Below are 18,492 nucleotides of genomic sequence, written 5' to 3'. Positions count from 1 at the left end.
AAATTAGCACTTGAACTTGGGGGTCAGTGAGAGTGAATTCTGGGTGGACAATGTTGCCCCATCTCATGCATGACTGTCAACCAGTCTTGGTTTTATTGTTTGAATTCTAGGACTTGTAGGTTTGCTTTCCAGATTAAACTCGGGGTCTTGTTATCCTAAATGTAGACCTGTAAAATGGCATCTAGGTGGGTGAAATAGCCTGGGTTTTTTGATCGTTAGTAATAAAATGATGCAAGTAGATTGGCCTCTGAAAGGGTGGAATGCTTATTGCCCCAACCCTTCCTTTCATAACGCTCAATGCTGAGAAGCATACTATAAGCATGTAACTCTGCCTGGCCCATCTGATACTTTTCTGCAGCTACCTTGTAATTTGACAAAAATGGCAGTACAAAGTGACAAGTGCAGTCCTGCCAACAGACTGATAAGAGCAAAAAGCTCAAATGGCCAGAATGTGCCTTAAAACGTGGGCAGGCCTGATCCCAAATTAGATATATAGGGAACTTTGCGGCAGATGACAAATCTAAAAACAAACCATGTCTGGTTATGGCATGTTGGTCTCTGGGAATACACGACCATACTGCTTAAAACCATTTGGTGGCATTTTATTGTCAGCGTGGTTTATACGGACATTCCCGTCATGTGCTCTTTGTGTATTCACCAACACTGATTTTCACCCAAAACAAGACTATTTAGGAGCTGCCCAGCAAAGGCCTTGGTTTCCCTGGTAAAAGTCAGATTCCAGGAAAACAGTAACTGGCCTGGGTGGGGAGGGGGCATGGAGAGGTCCAGTGCTTCAGGGGCATGCTCTGCCAGGACAAAGGAAATGACACCATGCTGTTTATTAACAGAGACGCTGGTGTAGGCAGAAAGGAAAAAGGGGTGGAGTTAGAGTAGACAGAAAAGCAGGCTCAGTCCACACAAGGGTTCCACCACCTTGGATTCTCCCAGGTATTCCTAACTTCATGTGCCCAATTTCCACTTCATGCTGACAATGCACTCTTGGTTCCATGTGATAACGTTGCCTTGAAAAAGTCACCAGGTAGGTGACCTTTTTTTCCTGAGCCATAACATTCTTTCCCCAGATATTCTAGGAGGGGTATAATTATATATGATTACCTCCAATTCTAGAATATTTTGGGAAGTGTTTGATTGTTTGGAGGATGTGTTTTTAAGGAAATGTCCCCACCTGGTGGCCATTTGCACTGCGACAATATCACTGGCTACTGCACTCTTAGTACAACATCACCGGACAAGAGGCAAAGATTCTGAAACAACCAAGGATTGGACCCTTTACAGAATGTTATAAGGGAACCAATCTGATGTACAAGATTGCTTTTTAAAGGGGCGAGACCTACTCCCGTATTGAAACTTCTTTGGATATCTGAAGAAGAAATACATCTGATCTTTACTCGTAGGACAATGGGCTCTAAAGCCCCCTGCCATAGCAGCAAAGATAAATGCTTGTAAAAGGGAGAAAGCCCCTTCCTTTAACCTTCCCTGGGGGAAATGTGTGGCGATTTGCTGGCTGGACAAGGCTTACGTCAGCTGGGACCACTAGTACCCAAGAACCTGCTCCCTTGGAGGGTACAGCTCCTGCAACTGCTCTCCAAAACCTTCCTGGATAGGACGTGCACAATAAAGGACTTGCCTTGCTCCTGGAGACCATGGACAAGTTCCCACAGCAACCAAATGACCAAGGTGCGATTCATGCTTTTGCTGCATCTCGGAACCACTTTGATGATGGTTACTTGGACGCCATACAAGCTGCTGCAAATGAACTGCCAGAGTCCTTTTCAAACGATGCTCGTCTGTCTCAAGCCTATCCGCGTTTCACTCGACACCAAGCTCCTTCTCTTTACAGCATCTGCAACTCGGCACAGCTAACCCGATTACAACCTTCTTCGTGCCGCTAGGATACACCACTGCAGTACCACGATGTTGTGTTCAGCCAGCTCGCTGCCATAAGCAAGTCTTCAGTTTGCTGCATCCAAGTACGCCGAGTTTTATATCGCCACTGGCCCAACATTGCCTGCTGTTCCCCAGTGTCTTAGACCCACAAGCTAATGCCGAATCACACCGAGTCATTGAGTCCTGGCGAAGCAGCTTCCCAACGCAACACGGAAAGAGCCCAGACTCCTAGTTCAATGCCAAAAAGCAAAAAACATTTTTTCCGCTATTGGCTTCCAACCGCCTAATCAGCTTGAAAGGGCCCTAGTGACACTTAAGACCCCACTTCTTACCTTTTGAAGCCAATCCATTGAACTGGAACACTGATGCAGACCTGGCGACTCCGGTCTTCCAACCAAGAGTGCACCTTTATTTTAAAGTTTGCATTCTCTGCGTTTTCCTTTACAAGGATGGTTTATAGAGGTTTTTTTTTAATTTTTTTATTAGTGCGTTTGTATTGTTAGTTTATTAAAGTATCCTATTTTTGTAGAACCTTGGTTGCACATTTTTATCTTGGGACCACTGTACTACTTGTTTGTTTCCCTTCTGTGCTACCTCACGTCCCGTCTGATAAGCATAGCCTTCCCGAGCAAGCTGATGCGACCTTAAAGAGACGAAGGAGGTATACTTGGGGGTGGGGGGGGGACGTGCTTCGTTTCACCTTTATGATTGGTATCACTGTTAGTTTAGTTGTAGTGTGGGGGCCAAGTAGGAGGTTTTCACTACTCTCACTCGAGTGTGTGATGAAGGGGGGGGCAGTGTTCTCTGTGAGGGTAACTTGTTCCAGCTACAGGATACAAAGGACGAAAAGACCCGTTTCCCATCTTGTCCCCCCCCCCCTCTTGCAGTTTATTTCAGTCTGGTATTGTTGCTTTGGTCGTGGAGGCTTTGTAGCCGACATAGGCGGCTCTCATGTACATTGTTTGTGCTTGAATGAACTACAATACCAGACTTGATGACCTATGCATGCATGATAAAAAGGACACACTCTGTGACAATAGGTTATAAACTGGATCTACATGACCCCAGTACAGTGATTGTTTTCAGGATGTAAAGGGTCGAAATCCATAATTTCAGGGCTATGTGAAGAAGCAGACAGAGGCTCGGGATAAGTCACATATAGGTTGTGGATAGATGGCAGGATCGACTTAGAGCACTTGAAAAGATTGCATAGATTTACAGCCTGGTGTGGGTCAATGAGAGGCACTAGGTTGCACGAGAAGTACATGGGTTTATACTTGTATAATACAATTTGGGAATGGTGCAATAAAGGATTCTGAGGAGTAGTTTTAGAAGACCGAAAAGGGGTAATGAAGATAGAGTCTGACTTTTGTGCCACTATCTTGGGATGTTGGTGTGTTAGGTTGGGAATTGTATCAGAGCTACAGCGGAGTGTCAGAAAATGTTCCTGGCATTAGTTTTGGTAGCAGCAAGTGGGGGACGCAACGTGTGATGGGTAAGTAGGTCACACCTACTACCTAAAACGTGTGCATAACAGTTGTGTATAAAGCAATTACACAAGATGTCCCAAAAGTCAGTTAAATCCGGTGGCAAAGTCACACGCCATTCAACAACCTAATCTCATCCGTCTTTTAAAACTAGAAATGTATCCAACGTGAAGAAACCTACTGAAGACAGGCTTAACATTGCAATCACCAGCCATTGAAGGATGGTAATGGACTCTTGGCGAGAAGGAAATGGTATTCTGTGTGCATGTGGCAAACAGATGGGGTAAGCGACCTTTTGTGCATAGCTACTAGTTTGAAATTGGAAACATTCAGTCAGTCCTGTGTAGTGACTTCGAATTTAGATGGCGACCCCCAAGATGTCCACCCTTGACCAAACTGTCACTCTGGAACCAAATTATTAAATATTTACTGACTGGTGCATTTCATGTATTTGACAACATTTTTCATTTTCTCTGAAGAAAAAATAAAAAAAAATAAAAAAGTAGAAGGGAGGGCCCAGTCTCTTGAGAGTACATATGAAACACAAGCAGAAATATTCAAGTAAGTAAGCACCAACATCTTTAATTCCCTCTTTTAGTGCCATGCACGTTAAATACTAAAGTTGTTGAACAATTAATCAAATCCACTACTACCGGGGTAGGACCAGAGTGCTATAGACCTATTTTTAGAATTATTAGTATACGGTTCATAACAAATCTTTGCTAAACAAGAACAAGCCGAAAGTACAAAATCAAACAAATAGTCTCAAAAGATTTTTTTTTCAACAAGAATTAAACAAAAAAAATTACATTTCTGTAACACATTATGTAAAAGGACATATAGACAGGGGACAAAAGACTCTTTGTGGTGAACACAAGACAAGAGCACTCACGAATTGTGACCTTCCAGTCAGTTACCAGCACATTCACTGATCGCAGTAACTTTATGACCCTCCCATGTCAACTGCGGTCCGTGACCCGAACCTAGACTGTCCCAAAATGATGGCGTATCTATCCATCCTTCATTGTCTACAAATCTTGCAAACGCCTTTGTTCTCATTTCTCTTGTGCAGTCACAAACCACCATTATGTGTCTCAGGGTTTGCGGGTTGGTTTTACCACACAGCGGACACAGATTGTCATCATATTGTTCCTTATATCTGATTAAAAGGATCTCCCTTGTCGACTATAGATTCAAGCGGACTCTAAGAAAGTCTGATCTAGATCTAAGATTAGGGAAACGTTTTACTTATCTTGCCCGGAAGCCTATTGATTTATCGAAAGGTGATAGTGACTGGTGGAGCTTAGTGCTCCGCGTTTCTGCTATTGTTTGAACCCAGTTTGATTTTTTCAAACAGCCTTTTTGCATACATTGGGTTTCCCCATCAGATCTTTCACAAGACAGTCATAAATAGATAATACCACTAACACATAGGTTCTTAGGCCTCTTAAAAATTCGTTTGTGGTATCTTCCAACATTGTAGACCTATTGCTACCCGGGCCCCGAAGTATAGTGTTACAAGAACTACCCCTTGAATACCAACGGCTATACTACTAATTAGACTTTTGACACCATCATTTTACTAATCCCAACCTAATCAGTCACCCCCTTCCCACCAAGGATACAGAGGCACCGATTTAAAACATTTCTCACAAGAAAAGTGTGGTGGTAGAAATCTGTAAGTTTTGCTAAATGTATGCATAAACAAAAATAGGGATAGGTGGGATTAAATGTACAGAGTTCTATTGGGCACGTCCCTGCAACGTTCTCCAAATTGAAACACTCTTACAGAGGACGTTTCCTCATTTAAATTGGCACTGCTCTGATTTATCATACAAGTGTGACATTTTATACCTCGAGTGGATCTGAAAAGATTTCGATGTCTAGATACTCTTCACTGGGTGGGGTACACTATAAAACACAGAATTATCATGTCATAGGACTCTTCGTTACCAGGCTTTTCCTGATGAAAACGACACACGTGTTCACACTAAGTCACAGGATAGTTGAAAACCAGAACACCACACATGACAAGTATGGTTATGGTAGAATTAGTTAAGGTTTACATGGAATACATTAGCCGATTTGTGTTGAGAAGTAATCGAGGAACGTTGAACGGCATGTTGATCGGGTATTACAAAAAGGATTAAGCTGTACAATCAAAAGCAAGCATACTCCGATTACTCAGGACATCTGCTTTGTACAAATAAATGCATGGAGTTGCCAGGTACAATGTGCATCAAAACTCATAGGTAGAGAAACTGCAGAAGTGTTCAGGAAGAACATTTATAGTTTAAGGTTTGTGAAACTCACTTAACACGGCTGTAAATCACACTTTCTCCACTCATGTAACATATGTTGCACCAGCATAATGTACTCCACAGATGCCATAGTGTCAAATTACAGACTAGTAATCCATACCTGATTGGTGGGTAAATGGTAGCGCTCATTTTCTTCCACCAGTGATCGAAATGTTTCCAAAAACATATCGCTGAGTGTTTGGTGAATCACAATGTTAGCAGCATTGCGGATCGGAGCATGTAGTTTCTCCCGCAACTCACCATATTCTGTGGAATTCAACCTGCGTAAAAGAAATGTGCAGATCAAATAGAAAAAGCAAGAAGGTGATTTGCTTCTGGAAACGTCAAGTGATTATTCCCATGCTGGTAGGTCATGCCCACTTCCCACAGATTGCTCTAGATTCTGAAAAAGAAGCATTTCTTGCTAAACAGGCCAATGGAACACTTGATTCAATGTGTTGTTGAAGTCCATGCTTAACGAGGTGTCCTACGAAGGCAAGTATTAGACCTACAAAGGGGGAGATTAGGGGGCCAGATGACTACTAAAATCTTTAACATAGCGAGAGGGCATAGAATTTTCACCGGTCAGGATGTTAGCGGCATCTAGCAACAACAAGACACAAATATACTGTTGTGGGTGGTGCCCAAATTTTGAGAAAACGTATAAAAAGACTAAAGAAAGATGGAAAGAGAATAAAGAATTAAAGAGAAACAAAGCAAGATGGGATGGAGGAAAAAGTAAAGCTTTGAAGAAACAGATGTAAGGAATGAAAGAACTAAGGGAATCTGTTCAGATAGAAAGAACTAACAAAGGAAAGAAAAATGGAAGGAAATAGATGGAGTGAAGGGAAGAAATGAAGAATGGAAACAAGAAAAATGGCAAATGAATGATGTAATCAGTGGGAAAGAAAAAAGCAAAGAAAGATACATGAGAATAGAATGCATGTTACAAAAGTACAAATAATGGAACGGAAGGATAGAAGGCAAAAGTGTGCAAGACGGTCAAAATATCATAGCAAACAAGTATTATACATTTATTATTCTTGAATTCGTGAATTTCAGTATTGTAGCATTGGGTATCTGCAGAAATAAATCGAATACAGAAATACCCAATGAGAAATTACCGATTTGTTTGGGTCAAATTCCTTAGGGGTTTTTGTTCATTTTTAGTAAGAATATAGGGATGTGGGGTAAGGGGATAGGTTAAGGTAGGGGTAGTGTGGGGGCGGAGGGCTGCAGTTGTCTCACCCCTGCATTATTAAAAAACAAATTTGATCAAAACAAAATCCGGTCATTTCTAGCATTGCACTTTCAACAAGTACATTCAATATAATGATACATTGCATTAATATCCTTTGCCTCCTTATAGTGAGTTCCATGCCGTGGCAGTGCGTTTTAACAGGAGACCTGGCATTATCGAGACAGTGGAAAAGACAGCTAGCTTCCTTCCCCAGTCCCCAAACGAGTCAGCTGGAGGGCTCATTTTTAAAGGCTTTTAAACATTTGTTTACAGGTCCGTTTTTCCCCAAAGTGCCACTGGCAGTTAATTGAATGTTCTAAAACAAAGTAAATCTTGACAGCCCCCCCATGCAATTAGTAAAGCAAGGTCACATATAGTGGTGGCAATGTACGTTTAGTCCAGTGGGAACACTGGGTTCGAACGTGTGTAGTTGAAATCAGTGCGCGTTCAAGCTCCATGTTCTCCTGCACAATCATATCGGTTTCCCCTTTTGGGGAAATCACAATCAGTTTATGCACATACTGGATCTGTGAAAGATCGTTTGAAAATTAATAGAGCAGTTGCGTCTAGAATCCGAGATTCAAGCGGACCGTGGAACATTTTATTCTAAGCAACGGTTTTGGGAGAAAGGGGATTGAGGGGGTAAATTGCTTGAAGGGTTTGTGTGAGAGGTCCTTTGTTCAAAATATAAAAAGTGAGTCTGGTAGTATTATTGTAAAAAGAAAAGAAATTAGTGAGTGTTTTCGTACTTATTATGAATCTTTATATACTGAAGAACATGTTATGTTGGAAAGTGACCAGGTAGAGTTCTTTGACAAGATTGAGGTTCCTTGTCTGTCTGGTGAAGCCAGAGAATTTCTAGATGCTCCTATATTAGTAGAGGAGATGACAGAGGCTATTAAAAAATTGAAATCTGGAAAGTCGCCTGGCCCGGATGGATTACCGACTGAGTTTTATCAAACTTTTACTGAACAGTTGGCACCGGAGTTATGTGAACTCTACAATTGGTTTCTTATGAAGGGTACTTTATGTCCCTCTATAAGGAAAACTGTGATTTCGGTGATCCAAGGATGGGAGAGATGCATCGAAATACTTTAATTATTGCCCCATATCGCTTCTGAATGGGGATGCGAAGGGATTTACGAAAATGTTACCATCTAGACTGGATAAGCATATATGTGCTTTAATTGATGAGACTCAGGTGGGTTTTATGAAGCAACGTCATGGATATAATATCAGGACCCTCTTGGATATTTAAAATGTGTCATCTACGGGATCAGACGATTTACTTTTTATATTTTTAGACGCTGAGAAGGCATTTGATAGTGTGACTTGGGCTTTTTAAAATTTTGCTGTGGTATAAAAATGGGTTTTGGACCCTTATTCATAAATACTGTTGGGGGCCTTACAGTCGGGTATTAGTGCCAGGGTCTGGGTGAATTGGGATCTTTCAACTATTATTTAAAAAGGTACACATCAGGGATGTCCCTTATCGCCCTGTTTAATTTGGCTCTTGAACCATTTTTAATATATATATATTCGACAATCGTACTGTCAAACAGGCTTTAAAATTGGAGAGATTGAAGTTAAGATTCTGGCGTATGCAGATGATGTAGTAATTGTTCTTTATAATCCTGTATTAGGGGGTGGCATTTTGAGGAATTTGGTTATCGGGTTTGGTAGACTCTCGGGTTACAAAATTAATTGGGAGAAAACTGCTATATTCCCAGCTCGGGATACTCCGGTTCGTAGACAGTTATTGGATTAGAATTGTAAATGGGAAAATTATCAGGTGAAATATTTAGGGGTATTTTTGTCCAGGGATGAAAGGAACGGCTGTTTCAATATTGATAAGGTTTTGCAAAACATTAGGAATATTGTCCATAATTGGAGTAGGCTCCCGTTATCCATTTGGGCTAAGATTAATGCTATCAAAATGGTGCTCTCACCTAAAGTTCTACATATTGTTCAGTCTCTACCTTGAAGATTCACAAAAACAGGTGTGGATCGTGTTTTTCAGGAGTTCTTATGGGGTGTTGGGAAGAAACCTAGGATACCCCAATATTTGATGATTAGAAGTGTAAATGATGGGGGTTTTGGTTACCCCGTCATTGAAAATTACTACAAAAGATTTTTGATTAAAAAGTCAATCTCCTATTTCTCGATGAATGAGTCAGGGGTTCCAATATGGGCTCGGATAGAAGAATTTCAAATGAGACCCTTCCGAATTGAATCTTTGTACTCTCTTGGTAAATTGCCTAAATCGGTCAGTAATTTACAGACTGTGCTTGCTACCAAAGATGCAGTCACATCAATGATAGTAGGTGGGGGGACAGGGGCTTTATTTATATGAGGAGGCCTCCACTTGGCAGAATCCGGGGTTGCAGATTGACAATAAGAGGTTATGTTGGAGAATTGGATGAATAAAGGTATATTGCTTATAAGAGATGTCAGGGGTGAGGAGGGTAGGTTTTCATTTGAGTCTCTGAAGGTGAAGTTTGCATTCCATAATAGGGAACTGAGGAGATATAACTTGTTGAAAGGTTTGATATATGAGAGATTGATGCTTCACGATCCTTTGTTACTAAGACCGGAAAGGTGTAGTTTTATTGTAGTTGCTTCTCGCTCGTGAAATGTCTAGTTATTTAAGCTATTTCCGGAAGAAGAAAAGAACAGATTTTCATGGAATGCTTTGCGCCTTGCGTGGTGTGATGAATTCGGTGGGGAAATTTCGATGAAGGATTGGGAAGGTTTATGGAAAGTCCCAGTTAGGATGAAGATTGATCTGAATTTACGGTATATTCAGCAGGGGATTTTGCGATGTCTTTTTTGGACCCCAATTAGAATGCGTAGATTTGGTTTAAGAGAGGATAATAAATGCTGGAGTTGTTCTAAGGAGGAAGGCACTATGCTCCACATGTTATGGGATTGTTTAAGGGTTAGGGATTTTTGGAATGGTATTTTAGATAGAGTTGACTTGGTTTGGAACATATCTTTTCCTAGGACACAGTTATCGGTACTTTTGAAATCACCAATTGGTACGCGTCATTTGAATATTCCTGGTGGCGACACAGCAAATTTTGCACCTCTGGAAGATGAGTAAAAAGCCATGCATTGATGAATGGTTATTACAGGTGCAGTTGTTCTCGCGGTTTGAAAAAAAAAAGACTAAATATTGTGCTTTAAGTAGAGAATAATTTTATAAGGAGCAATGGAATGCTTTTAAATGAACTCTATGCTTGAGATGAGTGTTAACAGGTTCTGGTTTGTTTTACAATCAATTTTAGAGTGCTTATTTTGATTAGATGTTTTTATGTTTGTCTTTTTTTGTGTGGTATTGTGTTTTGTATATATGATAAATTTCGACTTTGTGTCATTTCAAAATGTGATTATTACATTTTAATGGGGATGTTTGGATTATTTCACTTTGTGATTCTGTTCTATTTAAATCAACTTATTGGATGTTATCCTGTTTCATTTAAATGTATAATGTTTTTCATATATGTTTTGGAATTATGCATTTCTTTTGTAAATTTTAAAGTACTTTCCTTAAAACATACCTCTGTTCTCCAGGGCAGAAGGGGCTATAAAAAATAATAAAAAAAAAACAATAAAAGACGGCAATGGAGGAGAATCAAACTGCAGAAAAAGGAATTGCACATTTTAGAATGGCCTACCTAAAGTCTGGACGGAAGCTCTATTGGAACATTGTGAGAAGATATTAAGTGAGCATTCAATGCAAGAAGGACCTCAAACATCATGGATTTGAAGCACTTCTGTAAAGAGGGAGGGGCCGCAATAGATAAGAATCAACCCAAGAAGCCGACCAGCTGTACAGGAATCAAGTGGAAGTCTTTGCAACTCTAGTGGTGCCACCAGGTACTGAATATAAAAGTTCAAACTTACATAATATTTAATAGTTTGTGGATAAACACAAGTTGATGCTTCATTTATAGTGGGTTATTTTCTTGTATAAAGACTAGTATTGAAATACAGTAGCTCATCCATAATTGATAGTGCCAGATGATTCTATAGGGTTACATCAACCTTTGTTTGGTCGATGTAAATTTGGTCCCCACTTTTTGTGTGATCTCCTCCTTAACCCCTCCACCCGCCTGCCCTCATGAACTCCCTCCCCTTCTACCTCTAAAGACAGCTTAACCCAAGCATACACATACATTTCTGGGCGGCACAAACAAAAGGTTCCAACCAAATTTACGTCGCCCACAGGCAGATCTACGTAACCACGGCAGAGAGCCAGCAGAGGAAGCACAGCAAAACTGTGGGATAACACATCAAAGCCTCCTGGCCTTTTATTCACTTTACGGACACCTTCACCCTAAATCTCTCTAGCTAAATTATTCAGAATTTTCTTAACTGGAAAGATAGTTACCAGAAATTGAAGGTCCAGGTTAATAATGCAGTCTGGTTAAGAGGTTATTTTACTGAATAACATTATATTTACAGTATGTGAAATTTTAAGGGGTTCACAAACTTTTAACTGTAGATATGGATAAAGTACCAACTGCAGAGACATATGTATGTATATAAGGCCAATCACCTCTCTTTATCTGAATAGAGATAATGTGACATGTTGCCTATTACCAATAAAGTCAATACTGTTTTCTTTTGTATGGATGTAGAGGGGGGGGGGATTTGCAGAGGGGCAGCCAGTGGCATTGGTATGAATCCCCACTAACCATCCAATAGATGCTTGTAACCTCTACCCATGCATAAATAACCCCAGATTTCAATTGCAATAAATGTCTAATGGTCACATACACCTGCAGCAGATATATGGGCGTAGCCTGCAGATCATAGGTTTAAACACAAGCAAGAGTGCATTTGTGTAGCCCCAATTACAGACTGAACAAACTCTTGCCACTTGAGAATAGCGTAACCCTATTCACTATAGTCCATGTATAAATCTCGGCAGGATGGCTCTACCAGGATTCAAACATGCGACTGCAAATTTAACAAGAGGTGTCAATGGCAAGTACTTAACATGCTGAGCCATCTAACCTCCTCCCCTTTGGACCTTTACCTCTATCATCCCAACGCAATAACATGTAATATAGGTAAGATTTACCTGATATCAAAAGGTTTCACGCTGGGATTGATGCTGGCAACCCGAATAGTGAGGAGTTGCACAGGTGTGCCGGGTTCCGCTGAGATTTCATGGTGCCGGGAATTGGTGACGGTCAGGTGAATGTCCTGCTGTTGTGCAATGAAGACACTATAGGTGGTTACCTTCATCACCCAGGTATCAGTGACAATGACTCTCGAGCTGGGAGAACCAGTTGCAAACTTATCGATCCTCCGGAATTCTGTATTGACCGAAGAGGCCACAGTCTGCCATTCAGAACGAGGAACAGGATGATGGGCAAGTGTTCGGGCCAGAGGATGGTTACCCCACTGGTTTCGTGACCAGTATAACGCAATCATGCTGGTGACTAGTGGTAGGAGAACAGCAAGAAGAAAAAATATTTTCCAGAATTCTGAAGCATTATAAATATTATAAAATTGTCTCTCCGATGCAGCAAAGCACATCCCGACAAAGTATCCTGCAAGAAAAATAGGTTTTCATGAGAAAAGAAGAAACAATTACAACCACCATTTCCTAAAAGCATACAACAGTGAAACGGAGGCATAGACCTTCCAATGATCATGTTCGAAGGTAGTGTACAGAAAGCCTTCCGACTAAATGGGAACATAATCTATGTTGGTATTGAGACACAGGGAGATCCGTTTTGAAATCTGATGCTAGGCCATCTAGCCTGGCTATTTACTGTACATACTTTTTTTCACTGTCCCAGACATAGTCACACATTTTAACAGGACTAAGTTGCCCCTGTGCTTCTCTGGTCAGTGTACAAAAGGTTTCATGCATCAATTAGTGTGTGCTTTCCAGCCAGCCTTCAATGACCTCGCACTTCTCACTCAATAAACCTACTTCTTAGCATTTGTTACCCGTGATACGGGAGCGATGGTGAGGAAATCAAGAATTAGACAAAGCAAAAGGCAGATTTTCACAAATCAACTTTTTTTTAGCATTTTATTATGCAGCTACATCGTTCAAAATGTTATTATGCACATGAACATAGAGAATGTGGCATGTCGCATGTTAAGTCCAACGTAATGCATGTCTTTTTTTGGATGGCGCTTTGCAGACAGGCTCTCATTGGGGAGGCTTCTTCATAAGCTGTATTAAGGCAAAGCTTTTGATCAGAAATATTAGGCAGAGGGCCAACCCCGTCTGTTTTACAATTCAGGTACACAAAGATTTTAAGCACCATCGAGCTAGGATGGCATACATGGAACAAGCCTGCTAAAATAGGAGATTGGCAGCCATGGCTCTTGAGCTCTTTAAACTTTGAGCATTTACTAGGGACCGAAAATCTTTCAAGGGAATGTATTGTATACATGAGTATGCCTCAACCCGCCTGCGCTTTAGGAATATGCCAGAGAAACAATACATACATGAATTCTTTCAACACCATCATAGATTTAATACAATGTTAACTAATATCGCCACAATCCTTCTCACTAGGGGAGTTGGGTACAATATGATCGGTTTATCAGGGTGATGGTCAACTGCACGCAGCACCACTGATGAATAAAGTAGAACATACGTTAAGTTCGCTGACCTCTGACTGAGGCTCCCAGCTTGCATTCAGCACTAATGTTCATAATGCGGACTTGACCAGGTCTGTAAAATGTGCCATAGAGCCCTGATGTGGCTGTCGATCAGGATCCTTAGTTAGATAGATGTGCGAGAGGCACTACCCCATTCTTCAACTAGTACTTAAGAGGCATTCTATGGGCAGAAACAGCCAAAAAGCAACCAACATATGATCCTCCGTCACTATACAAACACTTAGTATGGCATCTGCTTAATCTGCCATCTACTGAGAGAGAGTTTGCCTAGGGAACTCGCTAGACACCCAATACGCAAAGTAAAACACTTCATATGATGGGTATGAGTTTGTTAGAACCTTCCGTCATCATTTGCTTTTAACATTTCTACTTATCCTCGCAGCCTGCTACAGAAAAACAGACATTGGCAAAGTCAATCGTTTTGGCATTTGTGTATTTGCCAGGCAATGACATAATGGTACTACCGTTCCATAAAATGCGAACAATGGCAAAATGGTGCAAGTTCCTGAGCATACGATAGCAGTGTGTGGCAAATGCCTGTCCAATACTTAACACAAGCATAAATACTAGTTTTAAACAGGACTTCCTTGCAGACACATATACTGCTCATAAATCAAGTGGCTGAAGGCAGACTTGCTCAAGTCATTTGTATTACACCAGTAGCCCATGTATACCTGATATTAGGCCATCAACTCTCAGAAGACTGCTTTGAAATAACAGACACAAACTACAAAGTTTGGTGTTACTGCTTGATAATGCTAGCTCAAAGATCCTGTGAGGTTGTGTTTGGTGCAGGGAGAGGTAGGTAGTGGTTCGGAATGTCTATTGGGACCGACATGTACATGAGTATGTTATGTTGATGTGTACTGTGCACCGCTACCACCCGAGGGCAGTCTCAAGGCGCTTGCGTGTCTGAAAGAAAAGGTGTTTAGTGGGGATAGGGTGAGAGGATAGATTCAGAACCAGGAGGAACAGCTGAGTGATTTGCATGTGGTAGTATTGTTAAATGTTAAGATATTTGTACCGCGCACCGTCACCAACGGAATGTTTCCCCAGGCGCTCAGGCAGATCTGTAAACGATAAAGGTGGGATGGGTTAGTAAGGTGAAGAAGGGAGTAGGATAGTGAGAGGAGTGGTGTTCTGTTGGCAGCTTCAACTCAGTATACACCGGGTGCTGAGCTTTGGTGCGGGAATCGGATCGGAGTCAGTCCGCGTGTGCTGTTGTTCCGGCTTATGTGTTGTTGCAGTGAAGTGCGTGCGGCTTGTTGTGCGAGAGATGGTTGTGTGAGTTTTTGAGTTAGATAAGTATGCAGAGTTTGAGCTTATATTGGTTAGTGGGTTACCTGACCTTTACCATGCTAACATTCGTACCTCTGAGTGTGACGCCTGTTGGCCCTTCATATTCCCATCTAGACGCGGCGCCGGCCAATGATTAGGACTCCATCCAGGTGTGGTCATGCCAACCCTCACACCCCCATCCAGATGCGGAGCAGGCTAGTGTCTAGAGACCCGTCCAGGTGTGGGCATGCTAACATTCACAACTCCATCTGAGCGCCACGCAGGCCGGTGTACACAATTCTAGGTGTGGCACGTTAGCATTCACATTTTCTGGGCGTGGGCATGTTGTCCTTCAATCGATCCTATCCAGATGTGATGCAGGCCAATGTCTATCCAGATGTGTCTGCCGGTCTGGATGTTTGTCTGGTACGTACGAGTGGGAGAGTTACTTGGGGATTTCGTCTGGGTCTAGGTATGTGGTCATTCTCTGCTGCCTTCCTTTGTGGCTATTTTCCATGATGTCTTATGCTCTGTCGAGTGGTTGGTTATTTGGTTTGAGTGTTTGCCAATTTGAGAGTGGTCGAGGTTGGAGTTATTTTCGTCATTGTTTTAATGTCTGGGCATTCTGGTGTGTCTCCACTGTGGTTATGCTTTGAAGAGCCATCATTTGAGGAGTTTCCTGAATGCTTTAGGTAGGCCATTCCAGGTTTTGGGTGCCTGGTGAGAGAAGGAAGATCCGAGTTTTTTTTTCTGTTGTAGGGTTTTGGTTCCAGGCGGATGTCGGTGCTTGATCTTAGTGTTCTTGTCGGTTGGTGTAGGCGTAGTTTGTCGCTTAGGAATTCTGCGCCTTGTTTGTGTATTGCTCTGTGTGTGATGCACATGGCCTTGAACTTTATTCGTTGTTTCAGTGGTAGCCAGTGTAGTATTTTTAGCACAGGTGTGAGGTGTTCTCTTCTGGGTAGCTTGAGGAGGAGTCTGGCTGCTGCATTTTTTATGCGTTGTTTTTTTTTATTGTGAGAAGCCTTATGCATTGTAAGCATATGGGTAAGATTCGGTGCCTCGGGTGTGTGGTAGTGTTTGGTGTTGGGGTTAGTGTGTTGTGTGGGTTATGAAGGGATAGTCGTGTGCACTGGTTAGATAGTGTCAATAAGGGATCCAGAGTCACAGGTGTTCATAGCTGTAAAATAATCTGGCATCTTGGTGTATAGTTGCATTGTTGATGGGTTTTTTGGTTATACGATATGATGTGGCATTTATAAACACCTGTACACAAGTGTTTCTAGGCTTGACAAGACAGAGGCGGAAACAAAGGGAGGACAAAATAACAATCTTACTAGGCCTTGTGTCATTCAGATCATGCAAGTGTGGGGAAGAGGGAAGGAGAGAAGTGATATGTGGGTTTACTCTAGGTGTGGACATAGTAATGGTTCTCCGTTTATGTGGAGTGTGGCTAGTCCTGGTCTGGTGTAGTGGAGTCATTTATGTAAGAGAATCAGGAAGGGAAAGTGGCCTAGTAAAACCGGTCTGTTTTTAGCCTCTAGCGCAGACCTTTGGATGACGCTTGACGGTATCTAGCCAGGATCTTGTTTGTGGTTGTTTTGGCCCATCCAGTCCCCTCTCTAATTGTTTGTCTGGTGTTTTTGTTGCCGGTGTCCCTTTGAGGTTGTCATTGGCTGCTGAATAGCCAGGTTTTGAGCAGTTTCCTGAAGGTGATGTAGTCTTCTTTGGGCGTGTTGTTCCAGATGTTAGCTATTAGACGTGAGACCACTGTTCGGCCGTATTTCCTTTTTTCATAGTGCTTTGCCTCTATTTGTAGGTCGTAGCTTGATCTTAGTTCCCTTCCTGGGCAATACCGGCTAATCTTGTCTTGGATGAAGTCTGCTCCTTGTCTGTCCAAGGCTTTTGAGCGATGCAGGGTGCTTTGAATTTATGTGCTTTTATACTGGTAACCAGTGTAAGCTTTTCAGCAATGGAGTGATGTGGTCTCTTCTGTTTAGTCTTAATAGGATCCTGGCTGCTGTTCTTTGCACCCTTTGGAGTTTCTTGGTAAGTCTTTCCAGCATTCCTAGGTAGAGGCTGTTTGCGTAGTCAATTCTCGTGAGTTCCAGAGATATGATTGTGTCGGTTCCGTGGGGGGAAGGAGAGGTAGGGGAATAATCCTCCGAGCAGTCGTAAGAGGAAGAAGCATTTTCTGCCGATTGTGTTGGACTTTCCACAAGTATTCCTGGATTATTCACTACATTTGTAGTCTGGTCGCGTTCCCATGCCAATCGGCCAGTCCAGTTGTGGGTTCCCTCCATTGAATCCTGTGGGCGAGATCATTATTTCATTTTTGTCAGGTACAGTTTGAGGTTGTTCATTGTCATCCAGTTGTAGATATCTGTGAGGCAATTGTTGAGGCTGTTGTGTTCCTTGTTTTCACAATCAGTTGTGCGTCGTCTGCGTAGTTGTAGGCAGTCCGTGGGTTCGAATGATTTTCATCAGTGGGCACAAGTATATGTTGAACAGCGGGTGTGAGGGGAGGGGGGCAGATCCCTGAGAGACTCTGCAGGATATATTTTTGTTGTTTGAGGTGAACGGTGGTAGGTAGGTTCCATCGGTTCAGTTTGTTAGGAATGAGGTTAAGCCACTTGACGCGGGTTCCTGTATGCCACATTCCATCAAACTTTTTATTTGTGTTTCATGACTGCTTGTGTCAATAGCCGTTGATATCTTCAATGGTATGAGGGTCGATTGGGCCTCATCTGTGTGTATTTTCAGGTCATCCCATATCGAAAGAAGTGCGATTCTGTACCGCTCATTGTTCTTAAGCATACTCGTGACTGGTCTAGTATGCCATTTGTTTCGACATGTTTAAGAAGGATTTTGTACACGTGGTTCTCCAGGATCTTTGCTGGGAAGGGCAGGTTGGAAATTAGTCTGTAATTGCTCAGGTTTTCTGTGCAGATTCCTTCATCAGCAGTTTGATGTATACTGATATGAAGGACGCTACTATTCCTCTTTTTAGTGATAGATTCATTAGGTCCCGGAAGTGCGTCGCAGGGGTTCTGTAGTTCAGAATTATAAAGATGTCCGCGGGTCAGGGGTCTCTCGGGATCCTGCAAGGTTGGTGTCCTTGATCAGTGTGGCAAAGGTTTATTCTTGGATTGGTTCTAGGCAGACGAGTTATGCTGCAATTTATGTTTCACCCAGTGTCTGTGGTGCAGTAGTGGTCGTTATATTTGCCCAGGCTAGGTTGATGGTCTCCTGGATTGTGTCCATTTTTGCTCTTAGGTGGATGGTGATGTCACAAAGGGCTTGTGACAGGGCGATGGAATTCCTGGAGGAAGAAGGTTTTTTTTATATCTCTTTGATGAGTTTTTTCTGTGGATTGTTTTCCGATTCTATTCTTAGTCAATTTCAGTTCCATAAACTGTGCGTCACTCGTCACATTCCATTGCCTTCTGATGCAATAGTTTCAGCGTATAGGTGTCACCTAATAGGCAACACAAAATAATAAATTGATACGCAGTCACTGTGAGCTAGTCACACTCCCTGATCACCAGTACCAAAAGCTTGTTCCTCTGCTTTATCCAGTAAAAATCATCTGAAGGGTCAGCACAGACCATTGAGCCATACAAAT

At 42.0% G+C, this 18,492-nt stretch overlaps 1 protein-coding gene across 1 annotated transcript in view; it reads right to left on the bottom strand.

Moving 5' to 3' along the window:
- The window catches only part of TMEM129 (transmembrane protein 129, E3 ubiquitin ligase), a 93,301-nt gene that overhangs the window by 67,053 nt on the left and 7,756 nt on the right, over positions 1-18,492 (bottom strand). Inside the window, exons 2-3 of the mRNA XM_069632147.1 lie at positions 12,025-12,499; positions 5,817-5,976 (exon numbers count right to left, since the gene is read on the bottom strand). Coding sequence (XP_069488248.1) covers positions 5,817-5,976; positions 12,025-12,499 — 635 coding nt within the window. The remainder of the gene's footprint in view (positions 1-5,816; positions 5,977-12,024; positions 12,500-18,492) is intronic.

This window comes from Ambystoma mexicanum, chromosome 6q (genome assembly GCF_040938575.1).
Source record: "Ambystoma mexicanum isolate Mex_15411 chromosome 6q, UKY_AmexF1_1, whole genome shotgun sequence".
NCBI lineage: Eukaryota > Metazoa > Chordata > Amphibia > Caudata > Ambystomatidae > Ambystoma > Ambystoma mexicanum.
This window is presented reverse-complemented; position numbering and strand designations above follow the sequence as displayed.